At 34.3% G+C, this 24,962-nt stretch overlaps 1 protein-coding gene across 2 annotated transcripts; it reads left to right on the forward strand.

The window, feature by feature from the left end:
* The first annotated feature begins 1,589 nt into the window (after positions 1–1,589).
* On the forward strand, positions 1,590–24,068 carry LOC123547134 (neuroplastin-like). 2 transcript variants are annotated; one of them, XM_045333986.2, is made up of 9 exons: positions 1,590–1,726; positions 6,826–6,992; positions 7,279–7,444; positions 10,531–10,728; positions 12,769–12,867; positions 13,398–13,685; positions 15,407–15,565; positions 20,000–20,129; positions 20,565–24,068. In XM_045333986.2, the coding sequence occupies exons 1-9, from the start codon at positions 1,663–1,665 to the stop codon at positions 20,608–20,610; spliced, it is 1,317 nt and encodes a 438-aa protein (XP_045189921.1). In that variant the 5' UTR covers positions 1,590–1,662; the 3' UTR covers positions 20,611–24,068. The 2 variants fall into 2 exon arrangements, with proteins under 2 accessions (XP_045189921.1, XP_045189922.1); XM_045333987.2 differs by lacking the exon at positions 15,407–15,565.
* The last annotated feature ends 894 nt before the right edge of the window (positions 24,069–24,962 follow it).

The following is a 24,962-nucleotide window of genomic DNA, read 5'->3' on the forward strand; positions in this document are numbered from 1 at the left end:
GATTTCAGCAAGAATTGAAAAGAAAATAAGGAAAATAGTTCTACAGAGCAAAAAATAAAATCGAGGACTATATGAATCCGCCATTATGCGACTACCATTTTTCGCGCCATTTGCCTATTTAGTGTCTTTATGCCTATAAGATAAACTTGTTTCTCTAACATTGTGCAAGTCTCATTTGAAATGTACAAACAACACCGATGCATGTAAAAACACAAGGTTATAGTCTGATACCAACAGGGTCTAAGGTTTTATGGTAATTTCAGTAACGTATGACAACTCGTCAAATCTTGGCAAAAATAGCTGTCACAACATAATTTTCAATCAGTTATCATAACTGTAGCCTACTTTTGCCCTGTTTTGTAATTTTCTACTTGGATTTGTATACAAATTACACATTTAAGCAGTAACTGTTAAATATGTTGGTTTTACCTCTGACTACTAGAAATCAGTAATATTTAGGATACCAATGTGCAGTTTTTGAGAAACAATACTGTACAATCAAAACATTAAAAATGTGATATTTTTTGAGTTGTATCAATATTTAAGCAAAATTGCAATAATTCTGTCATTTTCTATCAATTCTAGTCAAAGAAAACCTTTCCCATGTGGCCAGATTTCATTTTTTACCCATGTGCCCTTGTATGTTACAGCACACTAAATAGCTGCTGTTCTTCTTTATTCTAGATAAAATTGTCATATTTCCAATGGCTGCAGAACACATCTGGACCTACTTTAAGTGTCTGTAACTTACATTTTCTTGAAGAATATCCTCAGTCCTGAATAAAAATCGGAAGAAAAGCGGGGATCATGTTTGATGCAAGAAAAATATTTTCAGTCAAACCATTTTAGAGCCATTTTCCTATTCAGTGTATGTATTCCTAAATGATCTCTGGAGGCCATTTTGGAACCGGGAAGCCATCTTGAATTTGTTTAAGACTGAAGTTTGTGCGTTTTGAAATAAAATGTATGTATGTTCTATGATGCTAGTCATTTTTCACACTATTTGAAGTTTTTGAAATACTTAAAACGGTTTTCCCGTATAATGAAAATTTAATGGCGGCCATCTTGGATTTTGGCGGCCATCTTGATTTTTTTTAAATAATCTTGAGCTTAATTTTTTTTGTGTTATACTTCTCTACTAACATGCAAAATTTCGCTTTCTTAATAAAAACAATGAAATTATTATGGGTCGATTCCAGAAATTCATAGTTTCAATTATATTTTTTAACGTTTTACCCCAAAAAATGCATTTTGCACCATGATACTTTTCTATACTTTTAGTATGTTGTTACATACATCTTTTAGAATGCTTACACCAAAAATCAATTCTTTGCGAGTTTTTTCCCCTATTTTCATAAAAGGCCTTTACTACAGTAGCAAGTCCTAATTTAGGTGATCGGTCCCAGTCTTGGAACGTGACTGAATTTTTTTTTAAGTAATATTTTACTTTTTTGACAGAAGTCTGTAATTACGATAGAGGCTTTAGTCAACGTCAAATGTATATATTTTGTCTATTTTATGAGGCCTTAATCAATAAAAAATATAAATGACACTTCGACAATGATCGATCCCTGATCATACGTCACAACAATATATGCGCATGCGTATTTGGGCAAGTAGTCAGCCATTTTCCTATCTTGTCAGTTTGTGTCCGCGTCGAAGATGACGAAATTATTGAGATTGTGTGTATGTGCTGCCTTTATTGTGGCTTCTGTGTATGGCCAAAGTAAGTTGAAAACTTTTATATTGTCTGCATTTCACAGCTAGTCAATATCGCCTTTGCAAAACAACGGAAATTTGACCTTTACAGTACCCGATTTCGATCAGCTGATCTGATAGTGATAATTATCAAAATAAAATTGTTGTTGTCGGAGTAAGTTTATTTTATTTCGTTACATTTTTCGTTGTTTAATATATAGACAGTTAAGATCTGATATTCAGTGCCGATACTCAGTGTTGAATAATACGTATCCACGGCCTTGACCCAGAAAGGCTAAAATGTATAAATTTAGCAACTAGTATCTAAATTTACTGGTCGGTAACTTGACAGTGTCCCCAGAATGGTACTTTGCACCCATAGTTTTGGAGACAGCAGTTATATATCTCTTTGTAACTTAGTTAGGGGGGTGCAAAAGTGCAAGAAAAGCTCAGTTTTCACCCCCAACTTTAAATGCCAGTGGGAACACTGCTGGACCTCTAGACTCTGGGTGTAGAAGTCTCAGTTAGGCGTAAAAAAAAAATTGTTCGTTTCCGGTATTCCGATCTACCCTAAATTTTTGGCCTGACCCTAAATGTTTTTATGGCCTTGGAAGATAATTTTTTTCAACTTATTGATAAAAAGTTGCAAAACCGCACTTTTATGCTTTAAACATTGTCAGTGATGTTAGAAATCAACTTACTGATGCTCTGAAGTCATAACCCCCTTATTTTTATTCATTTTTTGACACAAAAATATTTTCCGAAAAGTCTCCCTTAATAAAAAAAAAATTCAAAAAAAAAATATTTTCCGGTCGGTAATCCGACCTACCTACCCTAAATTTTTTGAGCATGTTACCGGAAACAAAGAATTTTTTTTTTTTTAGGCCTTACTGTATCTCTAGACAAGACAGCGTTTTATATGGCTGTCTGGAGGTCCGGTTATCAATATTAGTACTTAAAATAGTATTTGAAGAGAGGAGACTGTAAGTACACTATTAAAAAACAGGTAATGATTTCAGAAATATGCAGTTGTGTTTTTCATGGTTTATTACCATTTAAATTGGTTTAAACATAGGCAGTGACTATAGCTGTCCGGTAAACGGATCTCTAGACCCAGACCTCTAGACAACCCATACAGGGCAGGCTATAGGTCTTGTGATCAATATGAATGTTAAGAATTGTATTAATTACTAACAACAGACTATATATTTTTTATCTTAAAAAATGGGAGATGGTTTCAACAGTTAATTCTCGTATTTTTCTCGTTTTAAAAATGGTAAGTCACAGGAAACAGAAGTACTTATAATTCTTTAATCCCGGGAAAATACGATCGCAAATTCGACAGATAAATCAGAGCTCCAGATACATAAAGCTGCGTATTTACGTAAATAAAGTTGCAAAAAGAAAAAGTACAGTGTGCATACTGAAACGCAAATCAAATTCCTAATACAAAATTCATTAAAAATTGTTTGCATATTGCATTTTCCATATAATAGAACAGGTACGAGACTTTAACACTAGACAACAGACTGGTTGTATGTTACGGCAGAACAGGTAGCTGTTAATCAGAAAAAGCACAGGACCATTAAGTCCGATTGTTGTTATTTGGACGCTTTATAAACAAAAGAAATACGCAATAAAATGACTACTTTTTGTACTAAAAGAGGTTGCAGGCACAAACAAACAAAATAGAAGGATATTTTGTTGTTCAACAAAGACAGTTTATCTGTTTGTGATGTGCCACTGAATGACTGATATCTTACGGGAGAGCACATATTGCAGTGAATACAGCGTTTGGGACATTGTTGATCTCCGACTACATTTAAAGTGAAAAAAAATCGACTGAATAAAAGTTTCCCAGTAAAATTAAAACGATTGAAGAAAAAATATCCTTGGTTAAAGTTACATATAATTAGAAGTACTAATTAAAATACACCTGTTTACCTTGCTTGCAGGCCAGTAGAAAAATAATCAAACCTTGTTAATGATATCATACTGTAACAGTAAGCATGTTTCATCAAGTACAATTTAGCCACAAGAAAAAATATACTCAGTTGTTTGTGTGAGATTGGTGAAATACCCAGTTGGTTTTAGCAAATGCCCAGTTTCTTTTAAAAGGCCTAGGTTATAATATTATTTTTACCCAATTCGGATTTCCAATACCCAGTGCAGAGAAAAAGTGATGGGTAAATACCCAATTGCACCAAAAGCTTACCTGGAGCTCTGGATAAATAATACTAACTTGTACGCCATAATCAGAAGCTTTTATTTTTTTCCACCAAAGGGAGGCATATTAGTTTTCAACTGTGCGTCCGTTCGTTAGTTCGTTCGTCACAACGTAAACTTTCTGCATGAAGGCACTTTACTCGCGAACGTCTGCACCCAGGACCTTCAGACTTCACATGCTGATAGTACTTATTGAGTACACGACCCCTACTGACTTTGGGGTCACCAGGTCAAAGGTCAGGGTGTTGCGGGGGTATTTGTCACCATTAGTGACAGCTCTTGTTCTTGTTTTTTACGGGACTGATGAATTGAAATCTTATACTTATTTTTTACCTTAAAAATAGTATTTAAGACATGGACTTTGCTCATGAATTGTTGAATTTGTTTTACTGCTTGAGTAATAAATAACAGTAACTACTGGCAATTGCTGTTAAAATTTAATATGCATCGAACTGGAAACACAAAGGAAAAATATGATAACAAATTTTTGAAATCGTCTTCCGCTTATAGCTTGACTTTTCACAGAAAATGTGGAGCTATTGCACTTGCCCCAGCGTCGGCGTCGCTGTTGGTTAATGTTTTTGATAAAGTCAGGTATCTCTGTTACTATCAGAGCTATTGACTTGAAACTTAAAATATTTATTTACTATCAATGTTTACACCAGGAGAAACAATCCCAATAACTCTGATTTGAATTTTGACAGATTTATGCCCCTTTTTAACTTAGAACTTTTGGGTTAAAGTTTTTGATAGTCAAATATCTCTGGTACTATCAATCCATTTGACTGGAAACTTGACATAGTTATTAACTATCACACACATTCACAGTCTATACCAGGAGAAACAATCCCCATAACTTAGACTTGAATTTTGACAGATTTATGCCCCTTTTTAACTTAGAATTTTTTGGTTAAAGGTTTTGATAGTCAAATATCTCTGGTACTATCAAAGCTTTTGACTTAAAACTTGAAAAAATTATTTACTGTCAAAGTCTACACAAGTTGAAGCAATCCCCATAACTTAGATTTGAATTTTGACAGGGTTATTCACCTTTTTAACTTAGAATTTTTTGGTTGAAGTTTGATATAATGTCCAATATATCTGTTACTATCGAAGCTTTTGACTTGAAACTTAAAATAGTTATTAACTATCAAAGGCTACACCATAAGAAACAATCCCCAAAGCTCTAATTCAGATTCAAGCAGTGAGAAAAGCCAAGCATGCTGTCTTATGAACAGCTCTTGTTACGGATAAAATATAGTCTTCTGACGCTTTGTAAATACTGTTCTCAGTAAAAGAATGACCTTTACTCAGCCAAGACTTGTCAGCTTTTAAAACTGCATCAACACATATTCATATTATCATTATCAATTTTTAGCTGACCTGTCACATAGTGACAGGGTGAGCTTTTGTGATCGCCCTTCGTCCATACATCCACAATTTCTTGTGAACATGATAGAGACCACATTTTGCAATCAATTTCAATCAATCTTGCACACAACGTGTATTGGCATAATATCTTGGTTCCTTTCGAAAGGTGGCCAGATCCTGTCATGGGTTCCAGTGTATATCCCCTTATAGGGCCAAAATTTGTTATTTTTGGCTTGTGAACATGATAGAGACCACATATTGCAATCAAGTTTATCTAACTTGCACACAACTTGTATTGGCATAATATCATGGTTCCTTTCGAAAACTGGCCAGATCCCTTCATGAATTCAGAGTTATGGACCCTTAAAGGACAAAACTTGCTATTTTGTCTTTTGAAACCGAATAGAGATTTATAGAGAATTTGTTTATGGTTTGATTTGATACAAACTTGCAAAATCACGGTGCCTATCCATACCGGCGGACTCTTAGCAAAATCTGCTATATCGGCGGTTTCTTTGCATCGGTATCAGCTTTTCTTTGCTATTAATAATGTCCAGATCGAATGAAGAGGCGAAAAAACGAGCTGCCATCCATGATAATATGTATGCTGCTCAAAAATAAGTAGAACACGGAACATTAGAATGACTTTACTACGTATTATAGCGTTTATTTTTTAATTATCAGCCATTTTGCTCGCAAACTCGATGAAATTAGTTGATGGTGTACTGACATGGAACACTTACCCGACCTTTTCCACAGTTTTTAACGAGTATTTGCTTTGATATCATACGTATCAACACTCTTGTTCATTTGATGTGCATGAAACTTAGTCATGAAATATTGGACAAATTTTTATCTTGGTCATGTGGGGTCAAAAACTAGGTCACCAAGTCAAATCAAAGAATAAGCTTGTTTTCACCCTAGGGGGGCACATCATTTTTTATCCTACATGTTCATATCTTCATAAAACTTGGTCAGAAATTGTTGTTTTGTTTTTTTCATGAAGTCTTGGATGATTTGAAATCTGGGACACATGGGGTTAAAAACTAGACCACTAGGTGAAAAAAGGAAAAGCTTGTATACACTCTTATTTAAAGGCCACTTACTTGCTCCAATCTTCCTGAAACTTTTGTCAGAATTTTTGTTTTCAAGAAAGTTCGAATCTGGGTCATGTAGGGTAAAAAACTAGGTCACTAGGTCAAATCTAAATAAAACTTTGTCAGAATATTTGTCTCCATGAAATCACTAGGTAAAACATGTTTACACTGTTATGGTGTGTTACTCAGGTGAGTGACCTAGGGCAGTATTCGCCCGCTTGTTCTACAGTCTGACTTTAATTCAAACAGAAACACAGTGCAAAGCCTAGACTTACAAAGTCTGTTGAGATCAAATTATCTGTAATAAAGTTTATTCTTTCTTTTATAACAGCAGCTGGTCATCTTGCTGAATGTGCTTTATTGTACTACCAATAAATTTGTAGATTGCATGTGTATGTTTTTATTTGTATTACCGGTGTGGTTGATTTTTCAGGTATTCAGAGTTTGAAAATTGTTCCCGAGAGAACGTATTTACTAACTCTAGAGGGAGATGAGTTGAAGCTAGACTGTATTGTCCAGTTCAGCGGTAAACCAAATGTTGTCGCCACATTTTCAAAAGATGGCATGATGCTTCCTGTAGGAAATGATAAAGGCTATGAGGTGGGTAAAGTTAAAAAATTTAAAAAATTAGTTTAATAACTCTTTTAAGTTGCATCGTAATCGGAAATTGCAATCTGCAAGTGGTAAACTTCATCAGTTAAACTTGTACTGTGTACATGTATATCTTCTTCACTTTTCTTCAAATATGTCCTATACATGTTGTGTGTGTGTGTTTAGCATATTTGTGCAAAATTTTTATCATGATGAAAATATCTTAGTTGATCATAAACATTTCATATTGATTAATTGAAAAATCATTAAAGCGAAATTTCCATTTTTCATGCAGGTGTTAGTTACAGAGAAGCCAATCAATAGTTCTATGGATATAGTGAGGAGTACAACAACGTTGAAGAAGAACGTTACCGATGGCAATGATAAGGGCGTTTATAAATGCGATGCTGAAAGAGGAACAGACACCAAGACAACAAGCATCACCGTTTATACATTCACAGGTATTACATGTTTAGTTTTAAAATAATTGGAAGTCTTGATTTTAGGTGGTTATGTTCTGGTCAAGAGTTTTCAGTTTAAAAATCAGGTCTTTCAAGAAGGTCAAACCTTTTGATGTGTGTTTTTGTCTGGTTTATATATGTGTGTTTTTACTCATGACTGTTTTAAGCAGGGTTGTCATAAGAGAATTTGATAAACACAGTAATGGTCACTTTGATCATTTGATAATGCATAACTGTGATACAACAGTATACTAAATACATGTATTTAATTTCAGAATGGATATTAAAACATGATCCAAATACCATGAAATGTAGACAAGTTGTCGTAAATCAGTATATCAATACTATATACACAATATTGCTATATATGGGATATGAGAAAATGGCATTTAAAATTTGAACAGTTGAGTGACTCACAAAAGCTCTAGGTTGAGATATAAAGGCAGATTAAATGTACATATTTTTATGACCCTTTGATTTCATAATCCATGATGTAATGTTCCATTAGTGAAGAAAGTGTATTATCATTATCTATTTATAGCTCAGACATGATATCAGCATACTTCTGTCAGGTGCTACCTTTGTTCTTCTTTCTGGACAATGTTCTTACACTCTGCACAGATACATTGTAAAATTTATGTATGCAAATAAGTTCATACTAGACCACTTAAACAAAAAACAAGTGTCTGTCAGATAGCATTAGTAGGGAGTAACTTTGAATACTATACATCCCCAATGAAGGCATATATATATATGGCTTTATATTCTGCAAAATGGGGATTTTTTAGGGATCCAACATGTTTAAGAATGCTGTATGCAGTTTATAATTACATTATCATAATTCAGATATACATGTATAACATTGTATCGCGATATATTAAATGAAAAAAAAATGAAATATTCTAGTATTATATGCTGTTTACTATAATTAAATTTAAAATTGTCATATTTCATATTGTACATGTACATATTAAATTGCAACAGTTAAGAGGATTGAATATGCATAAAATTAATTATATATGCATCCCCAATGAAGGCATATATATGGCTTTATATTCTGCAAAATGGGGATTTTTTAGGGATCCAAGTTCCAACATGTTTAAGAATGCTGTGTGCAGTTTATAATTACATTATCATATTTCAGATATACATGTATAACATTGTATCACGATATATTAAACTGCAATGATATATTAAAATGCGACGTAGGATGAAAAAAAGAGAAATATCCTAGTATTATATGTTGTCTACTTTTGTCATATTTCATATTGTACATGTTCAAATTAAATTGTAACAGTTAAGAAGATTGAATATACATGAAAGTAATTATATATGTATTTAAATTGGTTCTGTGGAAAAATTTTAAATTAGATGCTTTTATAAAAAAAAAAGAATATTTATCTTGTAGTATACAATCATGTATTTTGATCTTTTTTGCCATACTGTCTAATTGCTCAAGTACATTTTCTAGTTGTACATTAAAGCAAATTCTTGAGCTGAAACTTTGTACAAATAGCAGTATAATATCATATTTACTGTGAGTGAGAAGGTTTCTACAAAGTTCTAGCAAAATATTTTATTATTTTCCGATCGAGGTGGATGCTGATTATACTTCAAACTGACCTTTCCTGTGTACAGTTATCTGTACAGTCAGATAAATGATAAAAGTTCAACACTGGACATACTGTTACAACATCTATTCTGTATTCAACATATAATTGATTATTGTTAATATTCAAAAAGTTTTTTAATTTGTCCTTTTACACAGCACAAGAAAAAATTACTTTTTATTCATTTGTGTTACAACACAGAAAAAAAAGAACAGAAAGAAATCATTGGGATACAACCGGACAATAAACTCATTAAAAAGTGTTTTGAAATAAATTAAATAATTAGATCACACATAGTTTAACCGCTTTTACATTTCATTGATGTTAATTATTCAACAGCTTGTTTAGTGCATGACCAACAGATGTATGAATTTGTCTTTAATGTGGATCTGTGTATCAAGTGGAATACTTATGAGGCAATGTTGTGTGAGGATGAATAAATAAACATGTACATTTGCTATCAGTATGGAAGGTCACTGACATATTTGTCACTCACCAAAGGACTTGTACATTGAAATATACTATGGTTATTTATAGATGATCAGGGACTAGTTATTATGTACATTTATATTGCCAAGTATTCATAGGGTTGAGAATTTATGTATAAATATGTGATGATTAGAAAGTCCCTGTGTAAAATTATTCTGTAACTGCTGTATTTATATGTTTGTTTAATGGGCAGAATAAGACAATAAGGGGAAAAATGTTGGTTTACAAATTGCGTCAGAAAACTTGACGAAAAAGCAAAGTTCTTCTCTGGTGTCCATCCTTGTCTGAAACAGTGCACAGAATTCCCCATTGAGCCTATGATCCTCCACCTGGGAAAGCTTTAAGAATTGCCTTATGACCTAAAAATTGTTAGTTTGCCTTTAAGCCCAACAAACAACAAAAAGAGCAATGCTCATTATGTGTTCAATCTTGTGTTGCTAACAAATGATATTCATTTGATAGAATCAGGGACATGTCTATTCATTCTTATACCTGACCTAAAAGACTCGTACAACGCAATCAAATCATTTATTGTATTCAGTTGCACTAGCTTTTGTTAATTACAGGGACTGTTAATATTGCCAGTATGTACTGGGATTTCCTCAGTGTTGCATGTGGGATTTCCCTGGTCAAGTCGTTAAAGTCACTGACTTCGTATCATTTACCCCACTTTTATATGGCCTTTAGCCTTACTTTGGGCTCACATGGTTCTAATTAAGTGCACACCTGTGATGAAACGATGCCTGAACATGCTGAAGGGGCACCATGGGTTTTCCTCTACCATGAACATATGGAAAGGCGCCATATGACATATAATTGTGTCATTGTAACGTTAAACCCACCAAAAAGACTTAAAGATGCATACATGAAATTTCAACCACACTGGTATATATGTATGTATATTATGTAGTGTAATAGACAGATGACAAGCAAAATCTGTTAAAAGTCTTCTAAACGTTTTTATATATATATTTTTTTTTTTAATAGCTTCTGGAATAGATGCTGAGTTACCTATCATAACAGAGGGTAAGGAAACACCCAAAATAGACTTGGAGTGTAATGTAGATGTAAAAGCCCAGAAGGATCTGGTTGATTATGCTGTCACTTGGGAGAGGGATGGGGCAAAGGTTGAAAATGGCGATAAGTACAATATGGAGAATAACACTCTCCAAATTCTGAAACCGAGTAAGTACTAGTAACAATTCTGTGATTATTTATTGCGTATTGATCCATAATTATTATGTCTATTTAGGTAGTGGAATGGTAATCTGCTTGATTATTCAGCATTCTTCGGACATAAATTTAGTGTAACACATTTTTACGCCCCTGAAGGGAGGCATATTAGTTTACAACTGTCCGTCTGTTCGTTCGTCACCGTGTTAACTTTGCATGAAGGCAACGTTAACTTTTTGCATGAATACACTTTACTCACGAACCACTGCACCCAGGACCTTCAAACTTCACATGCTAATAGTACTTACTAAGTACACGACCCCTGCAAGGGCATTTGTCACCATTAGTGACAGTTCTTGTTTAATTTTTTTTTAGCTCACCTGTCAAAGTGAAAAGGTGAGCTTTTGTGATCACGCAGCGTCCGTCGTCCATGCATGCGTGAGAAAACTTTTGCTTGTGACCACTCTAGAGGTCACATTTTTCATAGGATCTTTATGAAAGTCAGAATGTTCATCTTGATGATATCAAGGTCAAGTTCGAAACTGGGTCATGTGCGGTCTAAAACTAGGTTAGTAGGTCTAAAAATAGAAAATCCTTGTGACCTCTCTTGAGGCCATATTTTTCATGAGATCTTCATGAAAATTGATCAAAATGTTCACCTTGATGATATCTAGGTCAAGTTCGAAACTGGGCCACATGTGGTCAAAAACTAGGTCAGTAGATCTAAAAATAGAAAAACCTTTTGACCTCTCTAGAGGCCATATTTCTGAATGGATCTTCATGAAAATTGGTCAGAATGTTCACCTTGATGATATCTAGGTCAAGTTCGAAACTGGGTTACATGCAGTCAAAAACTAGGTCAGTAGGTCTAAAAATTGAAAAACCTTGTGACCTCTCTAGAGGCCATGTTTTTCATGGGATCTTTATGAAAATTGGTCAGAATGTTCACCTTGATAATATCTAGGTCAGGTTCGAAACTCTGTCACGTGCAGTCAATAACTAGGTCAGAAGATCTAAAAATAGAAAAACTTTTTGACCTCTCTTGAGGCCATGTTTTTCATGAGATCTTCATGAAAATTGATCAGAATGTTCACCTTGATGATATCTAGGTCAAGTTCGAAACTGGGTCACATGCGGTCAAAAACTAGATCAGTAGGTCTAAAAATAGAAAAACCTTTTGACCTCTCTAGAGGCCATATTTCTCAATGGATCTTCATGAAAATTGGTGAGAGTGTTCTCCTTGATGATATCTAGGGCAAGTTCGAAACTGGGTCATGTGGGTTCAAAAACTAGGTCTGTAGGTCTAAAAATAGAAAAACCTTGTGACCTCCCTAGAGGCCATATTTTTCAATGGATCATCATGAAGATTGGTGAGAATGTTCATCTTGATGATATCTAGGTCAAATTCGAAACTGGGTCACGTGCGGTCAAAAACTAGGTCAGTAGATCTAAAAATAGAAAAACCTCTCTAGTTTGGTAAAGATAAAGATGAGGAATGTCGAAATTGCATACGGACAATACGAAATTGCCAGGTCACAAATTGAGCTCAAAAGTCAAAATTGTCAGTTTTTATTTCATGTGTGGAGCACGATGTCTGGCTCTATGGCTGTTTGGGGTGCTGTGTGCTTCAGGAAAATCTACCCTTACGGCAAAATAATTAAGACACTGTTTTTTTTAAACATTTTTTTTTCTTTTTTGACATCTTTATTTTAAATGTGATTTTCAGAAATTTTTTATTACATGTAAATGGCAGATGTTTATAAAAATGATAATTTTAGAAAGAAACAAATTGATTTTTTAAATAGCTTTTTAAAGGGTTACTAAGAAATATGTAATAACTACATTAATTTCTTGAGTAGTACGAGTACTTTGGCACATATAATGTAGTCCTACAAGAACGTCAATGCTATGCGCTTCGCAGTTGTTGCCCTCATAATTTTATCTTCGGAAAAAGCAGTGGCTCAGAGAAAAAAATTCCCAGTGTGACCCCTGCTTACCTTTTATCTTTTGTGTTTAGTATGACTAACAAATATACAAACATTGTGATTTCAGCAAGAGCAGACATGGGAGAGTACCAGTGTGTTGTTACTTTCTTTCCAACCTCCTCAGTTGAGAAACATACAGTTCGACCAAAACCATCCTATCTTAAAGGTATATGTCATATGAAATTGTTTATTCCGTTGTAGTGAAAGCTGAGTTACATCTGGAAAGGAATTAATTTTATAAGATGTTGTTCTGTAAAATATCTAAATAGAATAGCGTAATATGTTAGAAGCTCAGTGAATGTGCCTGACTGCCAGAAATGCTCTCCTTAATATTTTTTTTTTCAAAGAACTTTTACAATAAACAAAGGTTACTTTCTTTAGTCTGACTAAACCTAGTACATTTGATTATTTCATATTAAAACAAGTGGTTTTTCACCAGTTGTGATGGCCAAATTTGGTTAGTTCTTGTTAAAACAAATTAGAGGACATGAAATTGTACGATCAGTTCTTTTCCATATAAGATCGAAATAGCATCAACTTGTCGGTATCAAGTTAGCATAGATACTTGGTTGAACACTTTCTCCATTCTTCAGTTGAAGCTTCTCTTCAAGTGGAAAAAAAAATACTTAGAAATGTATTCTGTAGCATTAAATTTTTTTCTGTTTAATTATGTATGTACTGAAATTTTTATCTCAGCTGGCCCTGCTATTGATAGTCATGACAACAACAAAAACTTGGTACAGGGGGATAACCTTGAGTTAAAATGTAAAGTTTCTGGATTCCCAAAACCAACTGTATCATGGTTCAAGGACGGTTCTGAAATAAACACTACCACCAGGATACACACACTTGAATATGAAGGTGCCATGGGGAAGCTCATGATATATTCACTGGAAGATGAAGATGAAGGCTACTATAAGTGTTTCGCTGAAAATGATGTTGAACCATTAAACGCTACAGCGGAGATGAGAGTGAGAGTTAAAGGTGAATATTTATCATTGTTTATGATTGATTTCATTTTTTCTATGCAAACATATTTTTTATTTATAAAAAGGGTAATATTTATCGTTTACATGTTGTTGTTTTTCTATGCAGTTAAAAAAAAGGTGAATGTTTATAATTGTTTTTCATTGATTTTTGCATTTTTGCTTCTAATCGTATTTTTTGTTACAAGGGGCCAGATATGAATAATTCAAAATTGTATTGTTTCAACATTTTATGACAAAACTAAAAGTAGGACCAGTGTCAAATGTGTCTTTGATCACAAATTCATCATGCCATTTTGAAACATTGCAATGTTTTTACTCCACTCTCAGACTGTTGTTGTCAACAGATTGTAGCTTAATGTATAAATTACTATTATATATCTGGCTTTAAAGTCTTTATGAAAAAATTCTGTTCAATACACCTGTCAAAGCGTATGTCAATAAAACTTGCTAAATGTTCTAAAAATAGTACACAAATATTGTTTACCAGTTGATACTGTGTCAGTGTCAAATAGTTTTGTTTTAATGTCAAAATATTTATGCCTGGAAGCATTCATAGAACATTCTGTTGCAAAAAATACTGATGCACAAATATTTTTAAGCAAACTGCCAGTGGCTATGGAAACTTTTGGACATATATCTGTACTTGTTTGATTTTTAGTATGAAATTCAGCATCTGTCCCTCTGTCCCCTATTTAACTGACACTAACAATATGTCAGTTAAACAGCCATGTCAGTTAGATCAGATTGTAAGTGATAAGTGTACAGTCCTCACAAAAGCCCCTTTGGGCACAGATGTAATTCATCACTATATACTAAAGATGTCTTTCATTACTAGCTGTTGATAATTTATAGCCCACTATTAGATAAGAACCAGTCATGATAAATGGACTTCATAGCATAAGATAAGATACCAGTCAGTATCTGCAAACAGTATTGTTACCCCCCACCCCAACCCCCACTCCTGCACTGCAGAAAAAATATGCGTACCATATTTTTCCCCGTATCAAAATCTTAATATGTGATTTCAATGATTGATTCATGTCAGTGATTAATGTTAGGAAAAGTGAAAAAAAGATAGTTATCTATTTCTCTACATTACTACGAGTAAAGAGAAAAAATATCTGGGAACAATAGTTTTGTAAATATTAAACAAAGATAAATAGAAAAGAAAAAAAAACTTCTTTCAAAAGATAATTATGAATTCTTAACAGACAGAAATGAAAAATTTGGAAAAAAAGGAAAGGGAAATGAAATGAAAGTTTGTCTGGTGGAGGGGGTTGGGGTGGGGGGTGGAGGAGAGAGTATCTGTATCCCCAATTTCCAAATCTGAAATTATTTTCTTGAACATTTCAAAAGCATACAAGATGTTTTACTAATTTCAAATAATTGATTAAGTACTTTACGTAGGGGCACTGTGGCTGACTGGTTTAGGTCACTTTCTTTAATCACTTGCCTTTCACCTCGAGTGTTTAAGCCCTGCTGAAGGTGTCAAGTGGGGACAAGGTGTCTTGTGAGGACACCATCTATCTATTTCGTAAAAGTTTTAACAATGGTTCTAATGTGCCTTACCAGGCCAGAACTATAGTTTCGGGTAGCAGGGCACCTTATTTTTCCTTCATCCTTAAAACTGGATAGTCACTATATAACCTAAATTGTGTTGATGTGACTTGTAAACCCAAAATTTCTTCTGTCAATAAATTCATATGGTAACAACAGAGGAAGTGTCTACTGAAAAAATGTCCACAGAGGAAATGTCTACAGAAAAAATGTCTACAGAGGAATTATCTTCAGAAAAAATGTCCACAGAGGAAGTGTCTACAGAAAAAATGTCCACAGAGGAAGTGTCTACATCTAAACCAATTAAGGGCAGTCGTGGTATATATATATATATATATTAAAGTCTGTATATATATATATATATATATATATATATATATATATATATTAAAGTCTGTCTTGGAACTGTTTCTTTTGCATTCTTATTTCAGAAAATCAATACTTAACTAATGTATGCAGTATTTGGAATAGAAAAACAAACTTACTGATTTGAGGCACGATTACTGTATTGCTAAGACTGTCTTTTTCCTAGAATCTCACTTCTGAGCTCAAGTTGTTCCTGACTTTATAAGTTTCTGAGCCCTTAAGCTTAGCTCAACAGGGAAAGTGCAGATCTATCGCAGGGTTGTTGATAATCCCCAGGCGGGGCGTATGTTCTCTTTGACAATTTGATGAAAGACATTATGTCTGACATCATTCATCCACCTGTGATTCATGTGAGGAAGTTGGCAGTTACTTGTGGAGCACAGGTTTGTTCTGGTACAGAATCCAGGAACAATGGTTAGGTTAACTGCTTGCCATTAAATTGAAATACTGTCGGAAAAACAGCCTTGAACCCAAAACAAACAAACAATTAGTCTCCTTTCTTGAATGTTGCATTTCTTAGTTCAGCTTTTATCTGAGCTAGTTTGTTCCTTACTACATTGGTCTCTTTCCTAGGAAAAAGTGTTGCTACTCAGCTTTTGGCTTGTGCCAATTTGTTCCTGAATTCTACAGTCACTGCCCTGGAATGTCACCACTACGAGTGAACAGATTCTTTCATGAATGACTTTTAAAAGTCTCTGTCCTGGATTGTCAATGCTTTCAAGCTCAGCTTTCAGACTGGTCCAGCTTTTTCCTGACTTCAGCAGTCCTTATGATGCAATGGTGTTGTAAACCAAACTTTGTTAAGTTGTAGGTAGAACTATCTTACTCTTCCATTTGTCAAACTCAGCTTTACCCTTTTGCTAGGTTTTTGTGCCCCCCCCCCCCCCCCCCCCCCCCCCCCCCCCCATGAGTGGTGGGGGCATATAGATTTGGTCTTATCCGTCCGTCCGTCCGAAGTTCGTGACGCGCCTAGCTCGAAAAGTATTTGATACAAATTGATGAAACCTTGCATGAATGTTTATCATGATAAGAACTTGCGCACCTCCTATTTTTCGTCTGGCTCCGCCCCCTATTTTCAGAGTTACGGCCCCTGAAATAGTCAAAAATGCACATTTTCACCTTGTGACACGCCTAGCTCAAAAAGTATTCAATATAAATTGATGAAACCTTGCATGAGTCTTAATCATGATATGAACTTGCGCACCTCCTATTTTTCATCTGGCTCCGCCCCCTATTTTTAGAGTTATGGCCCCTGAAATAGTCAAAAATGCACATTTTCACCTTGTGACATGCCTAGCTCAAAAAGTATTTGATATAGATACATGAAACCTTGCATGAGTCTTGATTATGATATGAACTTGCGCACTTTCTATTTTTCATCTGGCTTTGCCCCCTATTTTTAGAGTTATGGCCCCTGAAATAGTAAAAAATGTGCATTTTCACCTTGTGACACGCCTAGCTCAAAAAGCGTTTGATATAGATTCATGAAACCTTGCATGAGTGTTAATCATGATATGAACTTGCGCATCTCTTATTTTTCATTTGGGTCGGCTCCCTATTTTCAGAGTTATGGCCCCTGAAATAGTAAAAAATGCACATTTTCACCTTGTGACATGCCAAACTCAAAAAGTATTTGATATAGATTCATGAAAAACTTGCATGAGTCTTAATCATGATATGAACTTGCGCACCTCCTATTTTTCATTTGGGTCGACCCCTATTTTTAGAGTTATGGCCCCTGAAATAGTCAAAAATACACATTTTCACCTTGTGATGCACCTAGCTCAAAAAGTATTTAATATAAATGGTTGAAAACTTGCATAAGTCTTTATCATGATATAAACTTGCACACCTCTATTTGTTGGCTGGCTCCACCCCCTATTTTTAAAGTTATGGCCCCTGAAATAGTAAAAAAAATGCACTTTTTCACCTAATTATGTGCCTAGCTCAAAAAGTATCAGATGTAAATTCAGGAAACCTTGCTGGAGTCTTTATTGTGGTGTGAACTTGCACACTTGGCATTCCTCTTGAGAATGTTAGCTCTTATTACAGAGTTATGGCCTGTGAAATAACCAAAATAGTGGATTTTTTGTTTGTGATGCTCATAGCTCAAAAAGTAAAGGGCCTAGAATAATGAATCCTTTTCATAAAATGATTGTTGAGGCTATACCCCATTAAGACTGCAAACATTTGAATTATTGGCCCTCATTTATGACAAATGTACCAGTGGGGGGCACACCCTGTGTCCTACAGACACATTCTAGTTGTATGTAAGCTGGCATCTCGGTATGCACTGATGGGAATAGATTGGAACTTGACACATATGTTCACTGTGACGATTTTACATGCAATGTGCACTTGTTCCATACCTCTACTTTCCATTTTTAGCTCATCTGATTTTCTTGAAAAAAAAAAAAAAAAAAAGTTATTTTTTCATCACTTGATTGGTATCGGCGTCGATGCGCCTGCTCAAGTTTTATGTTTAGGTCAGCTTTTCTCCTAAACTATCAAAGCTATTGCTTAGAAACTTGCAACACTTGTTCAGCATCAAAAGCTGACTCTGTACAGCAAGAAACATAATCCCACCTTTTTGCGAGAATTATGGCCCCTTTTGGACTTAAAAATATCAGATTTCTTTGTTAAGTTTTATGTTTAGGTCAACTTTTCTTCTAAACTATCAAAACTATTGCTTTGAAACTTGCATCACTTGAACACCATCAAAAGCTGACTCTGTACAGCAAGAAACATAACTTCATCCTGCATTTTGGAAGAATTTTGGCCACTTTGAACTTAGAAAATAAGATTTCTTGGTTAAATTTTGTGTTTAGGTCAGCTTTTCTGTTAAACTATCAAAGCAACTGCTTCAAAACTTGCAACACTTGTTCACCATCAAAAGCCGACTCTGTACAGCAAGAAATATAACTTCATCCTGCTTTTTGCAAGAATTACGAGCCCTTTTGGACTTACAGAATATCAGATTTCTTGGTTAAGTTTTGTGTTTAGGTCAACTTTTCTCCTTAATGGTCAAAGCTATTGCTGTAGAACTTGAATCAGTTATTCACCATTAAAGTTGACTCAGCACAGCAAGTACCATAACTCCATCCTACTTTTTGCAATAAGTATGGCCCCTTTTGGACTTAGAAAATCATGGGTAGGACAATATTTCTATTATATAGAGACAAAAAAAAAATCAGATGAGCATCTGCACCTGTAAGGCAGTGCTCTTGTTACAAAATACGCCCCTTTTTTTTGACTTGGCAAATTTTGTTTTTGTCAAGCCTGCTTGCTTAGAGCAAGACATAGATGTGCAAATGACGGCTCAGTGTCTGTGCATTAATGGGTCCGTGCGGATTTTTTATGCCCCCACTTTAGGGTCGGGGGGCATATAGATTTGCCATTGTCCGTCCTTCCGAGAATGTTGTGTCGCGCCTAGCTCAAAAACTTTACAGGAATGTTGGTCAGCACGTGTAGTTGTGCACCTGGGGTTTAGCGTCTGGATTCATTCAGTCTTGTAGGAGTTATGGCCCCTGACTTTGTAAAAATTGGTCATTTTAGTGTTGTGTCGCACCTAGCTCCAGAAGTATTTGACGCAGAGCCACAAAACTTTACAGGAATTTTGGTCAGCATGTGTAGTTGTGCACCTGGGGTTTCGCGTCCAGATTTGTTCAATCATGTAGGAGTTATGGCCCCTGACTTAGTAAAAAAAAATGGTCATTTTAATGTTGTGTCACACATAGCTCCAAAAGTATTTGACCTAGAGAGTCACCAAAGTTTACAGAAATGTTGGTCAGCATGTGCAGTTGTGCATCTGGGGTTTTGCGTCTGGATTCATTCAGTCGTGTAGGAGTTATGGCCCCTGACTTAGTAAAAAATTGGTCATTTTAATGTTGTGTCACGCGTAGCTCCAAAAGTATTTGACCTAGAGTCACCAAAGTTTACAGGAATGTTGGTCAGCATGTGCAGGTGTCCTTTGTCATGTAGTGGGGGCATCTGTGTCCCATGGACACATTTCTAGTTTGTCACTGCCACTGTGATGAACTCATTTGCACGAAAGAGGTTCAGTAACTACAAATAATGCCCATTTTTCGACTTCTGTATATTCCTCAAACAGCTGTTGTTTTTCAGCATTTTATTTTAGTGTGTTGATAACGTAGTGAAGACTGTTAGTTTTGGTTTTGTATTGGTATCATAGTTTAAGACAAATGTTTGTGTTTAGTTGTTGCTTACTTAGTTAAGACGTGTTCTGTTTGGTGTTGGTAACAAAGTAAAGATTTTGATGTTGCTAATAAATTAAGAAATGTGTTTTTTCTTGTTGTTAACATAGTTAAGTCAAGTTCTTTGACGTTGCTATTATAGTTAAGATATATATTTAATACTGTATTTCAGACAAGTATGCTGCTCTGTGGCCTTTCCTGGGAATTGTAGTTGAGGTGGTAGTCCTCTGTGTCATTATTCTAGTGTATGAGAAGAGGAGGAGCAAGAAACTCGAAGAAGAAGATGCTGTCGACAGTAATCAGTAAGTCTTTTGTTTAATACAAGTAAAATTATGCCTAAAAGGAGATGCTGTCGACAGTAATCAGTAAGTCTTTCGTTGAATACAAGTAAAATTATGCCTAAAAGGAGATGTTGTTGACAGTTATCAGTAAGTCTTTCATTGAATACAAGTAAAATGATACCTAAGAGGAGATACTGCAGACAGTAATCGGTAAGTCTTGTGCTAAATATATGTAAAATGATGCCTAGACAGTAGTCATTAAGTCTTGTTTTTGATATGTGTAAAATAATGCCTAAAAAGAGATGCTGTCAACAGTTACAGTAAGTTTTGTGCTTAAAAGAAAACTGGTGCCTAAAAGGAGATGCTGTCGACAGTAATCAGTAAGTCTTGTGCTTAATACAAAAAAAAGCTGGTGCCTAAAAGGAGATGAACTAATTTTTGTTGCATTTTTTTCAGAGATAACCCAGTTGACCACAAAGATGTACGTCACAGAAGAACATAAGCAGTAAAGATTCCAGACATGGGTGAATAGAGCACGCTACTTTAAAAATGAAAAATCCAAAAATTTGTTTTCAAAATCGTGTCACTTATTGTGATTGCTATGCAGATCTCATGAAAGACTGAGTGATATTTTACAAAAAGTGGAATTTTATTAAATGTGTATTTATTCAAGAAAAAGGCATACAACAGGAGTGAAAGTAAAGTGACTATTGTGTAGCCTGTGTTAAAAAATAAATTTTAACAGTTGAAACTCAGAAAATGTAGAATATATATCTACAGATATCTAAGCCACTGGAAATGAAAATGGAATGACATTGTTTAGGATGCGTCAGAAACATATTTTTTAAACATTTTGTCTTGTAATAACAGAATAACTGAGGAATTGGTGACAGAAGATATCTCGTGTATTCAAAAAAAAAAAACTTAGAAGTGAGGTGATGTGTTTATATACTTGTTTCTAGGAACATTTTCAGTTTTAAAATCATGCTTTTTTTGGGTGAAATATAGTGTAAAAAAAAACAGAATGACCTCCGGTCAGTTGAATGTTGAAAGTGCTGAGTAAATGTTATGTGGATGAAAATGTAGGATATTTTCTAATGTTGAAAATGTGTTTAGGGCCTATTGTTGAAGTCAAAAGTTGTTGAAGATTGTTAATGTGTGATAGTTTTTACATAGAATTATTTAATATTTATAATTCAGGATGATTTTAAAGATAATTCTGACATTCAAGTGTTTCCCAAATCCTTTACGTGGGTTCAACCAAAGAAGTGGAACTTGCATGTCTGTGGGAATTAAGCAAAAAGCATGATGATAAAGTAAGATGCCATTTCAGAAAAAAAAAGGTGAAAAAAACGTGGAAAGCAATCAGATTTCATCTACAGCTTATTTGAGGTTTGTCTCGGACTTGTCAACTAGTTTAAGTGCTTACCAGAAATCCTAACTGATCATGTCTGAATATGATTTGACTAGCTGAGACAGTGAAAGAAACCAATAGAATCACGTGTTTTTTTGAAAATCTGAAGTAATTGCCATGAACTCGTACTTCAGAAATTATCTGCAAAAAATCTGGTAAAGCGTCTTAGAATGAAATAAATATAGACACTTTTGTTCAAGTCGTAAATTATATACAACTTGTGCAACATTTTGACATTTTGTTAGGAACTTCGAAAATATATGCCTGTTGTATTTTATACATAACAATTTTTTATTTGCAAACATTATTGACCCAGTTGTCTAGAATTTTAACAGGTGGTAAAAGTTAACAGCCGATTAACTTTCAGAATGATATTTTTATAGATAATTACTATAGACTGAGCAAGAACATATGTAATAGTTAAGGATTATGAACAACCACAAGTATTTACATTCTGATCAAAACATCAAATTAGTCTTTCCCACCAAGGCTAAAATTTCAAATAGAGTCAAGCTAGTTAAAGTTTCTGGACAACTGGGCCATTGAATATGTATAGAATGAATATATAAACCCATGTTACAATGTATATTAGAATCTACTAGCACCCAGATATTCAGCTCATTTTTATCATTCTTTTACATTCCTTACGTAGGTTTCATTTCAAGCGGGTTCATTGGAAAATTATTAAAATCAAAATTGTATATTTTTGAGATTCCATGCATAAGAAACATATGTACAGCATTTTATATAGACATAATAATTGAATGAATTATAACCAAACTGTCAAGTTGCTCGTAAAGCAGATTTAACTGTTGATAATTTAGGAGGAGGAAAATATATTTGGACAGTTTTGAAGTTTTATATATATCAGAATTATAGAGTCATGGTTTTGCAGGGTATATTTTTAGAAATACAATGAACTACGGAAGTTTAGTCATGTAAATTACTCATAAATATCCTATATCACTTCGGGTAGCGTGCACGATAAAATTATGTTAATTAAAATCGTAGGAAAATGGGTTTTTTTTCTAGGAATGTACATAATTTGATGTAAATTGTACGGTAGATGATATTCGAGACAGCCAGTTTGCTTCATAGTAATTCATTTGATCACATCAATGCTAGGATACTTAATAAGCAGAAATATAAACATATATACAGAGCCTTCAAAAGGGATTTTCTTTTTTTTCTTTTTCTAGTTCTGTTTGTGAAATGAATTTTGATGACTGTTGCATGCACTAATGAGTATAGAATTACTCTCTTTAAAAAAGAAAAAAGAGCTATAGTTAAACATTTTTATGAAGACCATACTCGATAGACACAAACATTGCAGATGTTTTATTAAGAAATGAAACAAGCTGAAAAAGACAGGTTGTCCTTATTATTCAGGGGGTCTTTAAAGACAGATGTTTGTTGTTTAAAGGTCATTAATTCTGGTTTGAATGTAAATTGTAACTTACAAGATGGCAATGGTGGAAATTGTAAAATCATAACAACAAATGTTTGAAGAAAATGCTAACCTTGCATTAAGGGTCTCTGAACTCGCGCATGAGTTTGAAGTGAATTTTAAATGTTGTACTCCTGGATTATTACAACTTGAAACAACACGTTTTTTGTTAAGATTGTGATTTGAACTACCAGAAATGATAAAATTCAGGTTGTCTGGTTTTGAAAAATTCTTCTGATTGGTTAATTTTAAGAACTGATTTGAAATTGACCAATGAATGGGTTACATTCATAGTCTGGTCTCCAAATTCATTGTTTTAACCTTGGCATCTGGCTTTGTCAAAATCTCTTCTGGTAGTTCATTTTAAGTCTTCATTATAAAGTTTTTATTGTTGTGCTTTTTTGTGTACTTTAACAGTAGGTAACTATACTGTAATGTGTGATACTTGTTTTCATTTCAGTTTGCACTAATATGACTTGTAAATAAATTTAAGCTTAAATTTGTGTGGACTTGGTTTGCTAAATTGAAATAGCAGTTTTGTAAAAAGTTTGCCTGTTGAAAATTGACTAGGTGCAATAATTTTTTTCTTTTGTGAAGGAGACTTTTTTGTATATCCTCAATCATGTTTTCTTTGTTTAAAGTTCTTTGGTATAATTCAGCTTCTTTCTCCTTTTTTCAAGAATTTTGTAATTTCTAGAACTCAGTTAAAATACCAGTAATACTGTATATAGTTTGCTTAACATTTCGTTTAACATTTTCTAGAGCCTGTAAAATAAGAAATTGAGAAAATATAGAGAGAACTGCCATATTCTGAAATTCTTTGTGTAATAGTGAACTACCAATTACCAATTTTACATCACATACTTTTAGAAAGTATGGTTTCAAAGTACTATTTAAATTTGAGTTATAGGATTAATCACTTCTGTTTTGAAGTAAAAATCATCCAAGTTACTGCTTACACTCTCTTTTTAAGCTTTAGATATGTGGTAATGTAGACAGGAATGTTAGTTATGGCTTGTTTATATGCTGATTTTTACACACATTATTGTATTATGCATTTCTATAGAAACGTAAGTTTTAAATAAATTTATCCCATTTTCATAGAGTTCTGTTTTCTTTGCAGTTGCGTCAGTTGGAAATTTATCCATTAAATTCTCTACACCTTAGCACATTTCAACTAGAAATGGAAGGAGAAGGCATTGCTAGCTATTGTCTACCATGCATTGAATTACTCCTAGTGTACACGGATTCTGTATTAGATTTGTAGGGCTTAATTATGTCTCCCACCACACAGTGGTGTGGGAGACATACTGATTTACTCCAGTCTGTGTCTGTCTGTCACAAAGCTTGTTCGAGAAAAGTCGAACATTTCTCAATTTCAATTTTCACCAAACTTGAACAAAATGTGTTTGACCATAAGACCTCGGTCAAGTTCAATAACTAGCCAAATCGGTCAAGGCGTCTTGGAGTCATGGGCCTTGAATTACCAAAAATCGGCCTTTTTACTCTGGTCCGCACTCTAATTCGAACATTTCTCATCCAATCTTCACCAAACTTGAACAAAATGTGTTTGACTACGAGACCTCAGCCAAGTTCGATAACTAGCCAAATCAGTCCAGGCATTTTGTAGTTACGGCCCTTGAATTATCAAAAAATCGGCCTTTTTACTCTTGTCCGCACCCTAAGTCGAACATTTCTCATCTGATCTTCACCAAACTTGAACAAAATGTGTTTGACCATGAGACCTCGGCCAAGTTCGATAACTAGCTAAATTGGTCCAGGCATTTTGGAGTTACGGCCCTTGAATTACTGAAAAATCTGCCTTTTTAGCTCACCTGTCACATAGTGACAAGGTGAGCTTTTGTGATCACCCTTCGTCCGTCCGTGCGTCCGTCAACAATTTCTTGTCTGCACGATAGTGGTTTCATTTATGATTTTATTTTAACCAAACTTGCACACAACTTGTATCACCATAAGATCACGGTTCCTTTCT

The sequence above is a fragment of the Mercenaria mercenaria genome, chromosome 8 (assembly GCF_021730395.1).
Source record: "Mercenaria mercenaria strain notata chromosome 8, MADL_Memer_1, whole genome shotgun sequence".
NCBI classification, from domain to species: Eukaryota; Metazoa; Mollusca; class Bivalvia; order Venerida; family Veneridae; genus Mercenaria; species Mercenaria mercenaria.

What these genes read in the sequence shown, in the direction of transcription:
- LOC123547134 (XM_045333986.2), top strand. Translation starts at nt 1,663, where the DNA reads ATGACGAAATTATTGAGATTGTGTGTATGTGCTGCCTTTATTGTGGCT. An exon ending in GGCTTCTGTGTATGGCCAAA is followed by an intron (nt 1,727 to 6,825) that starts GTAAGTTGAAAA and finishes TTGATTTTTCAG; the next exon opens with GTATTCAGAGTTTGAAAATT. An exon ending in GAAATGATAAAGGCTATGAG is followed by an intron (nt 6,993 to 7,278) that starts GTGGGTAAAGTT and finishes TTTTTCATGCAG; the next exon opens with GTGTTAGTTACAGAGAAGCC.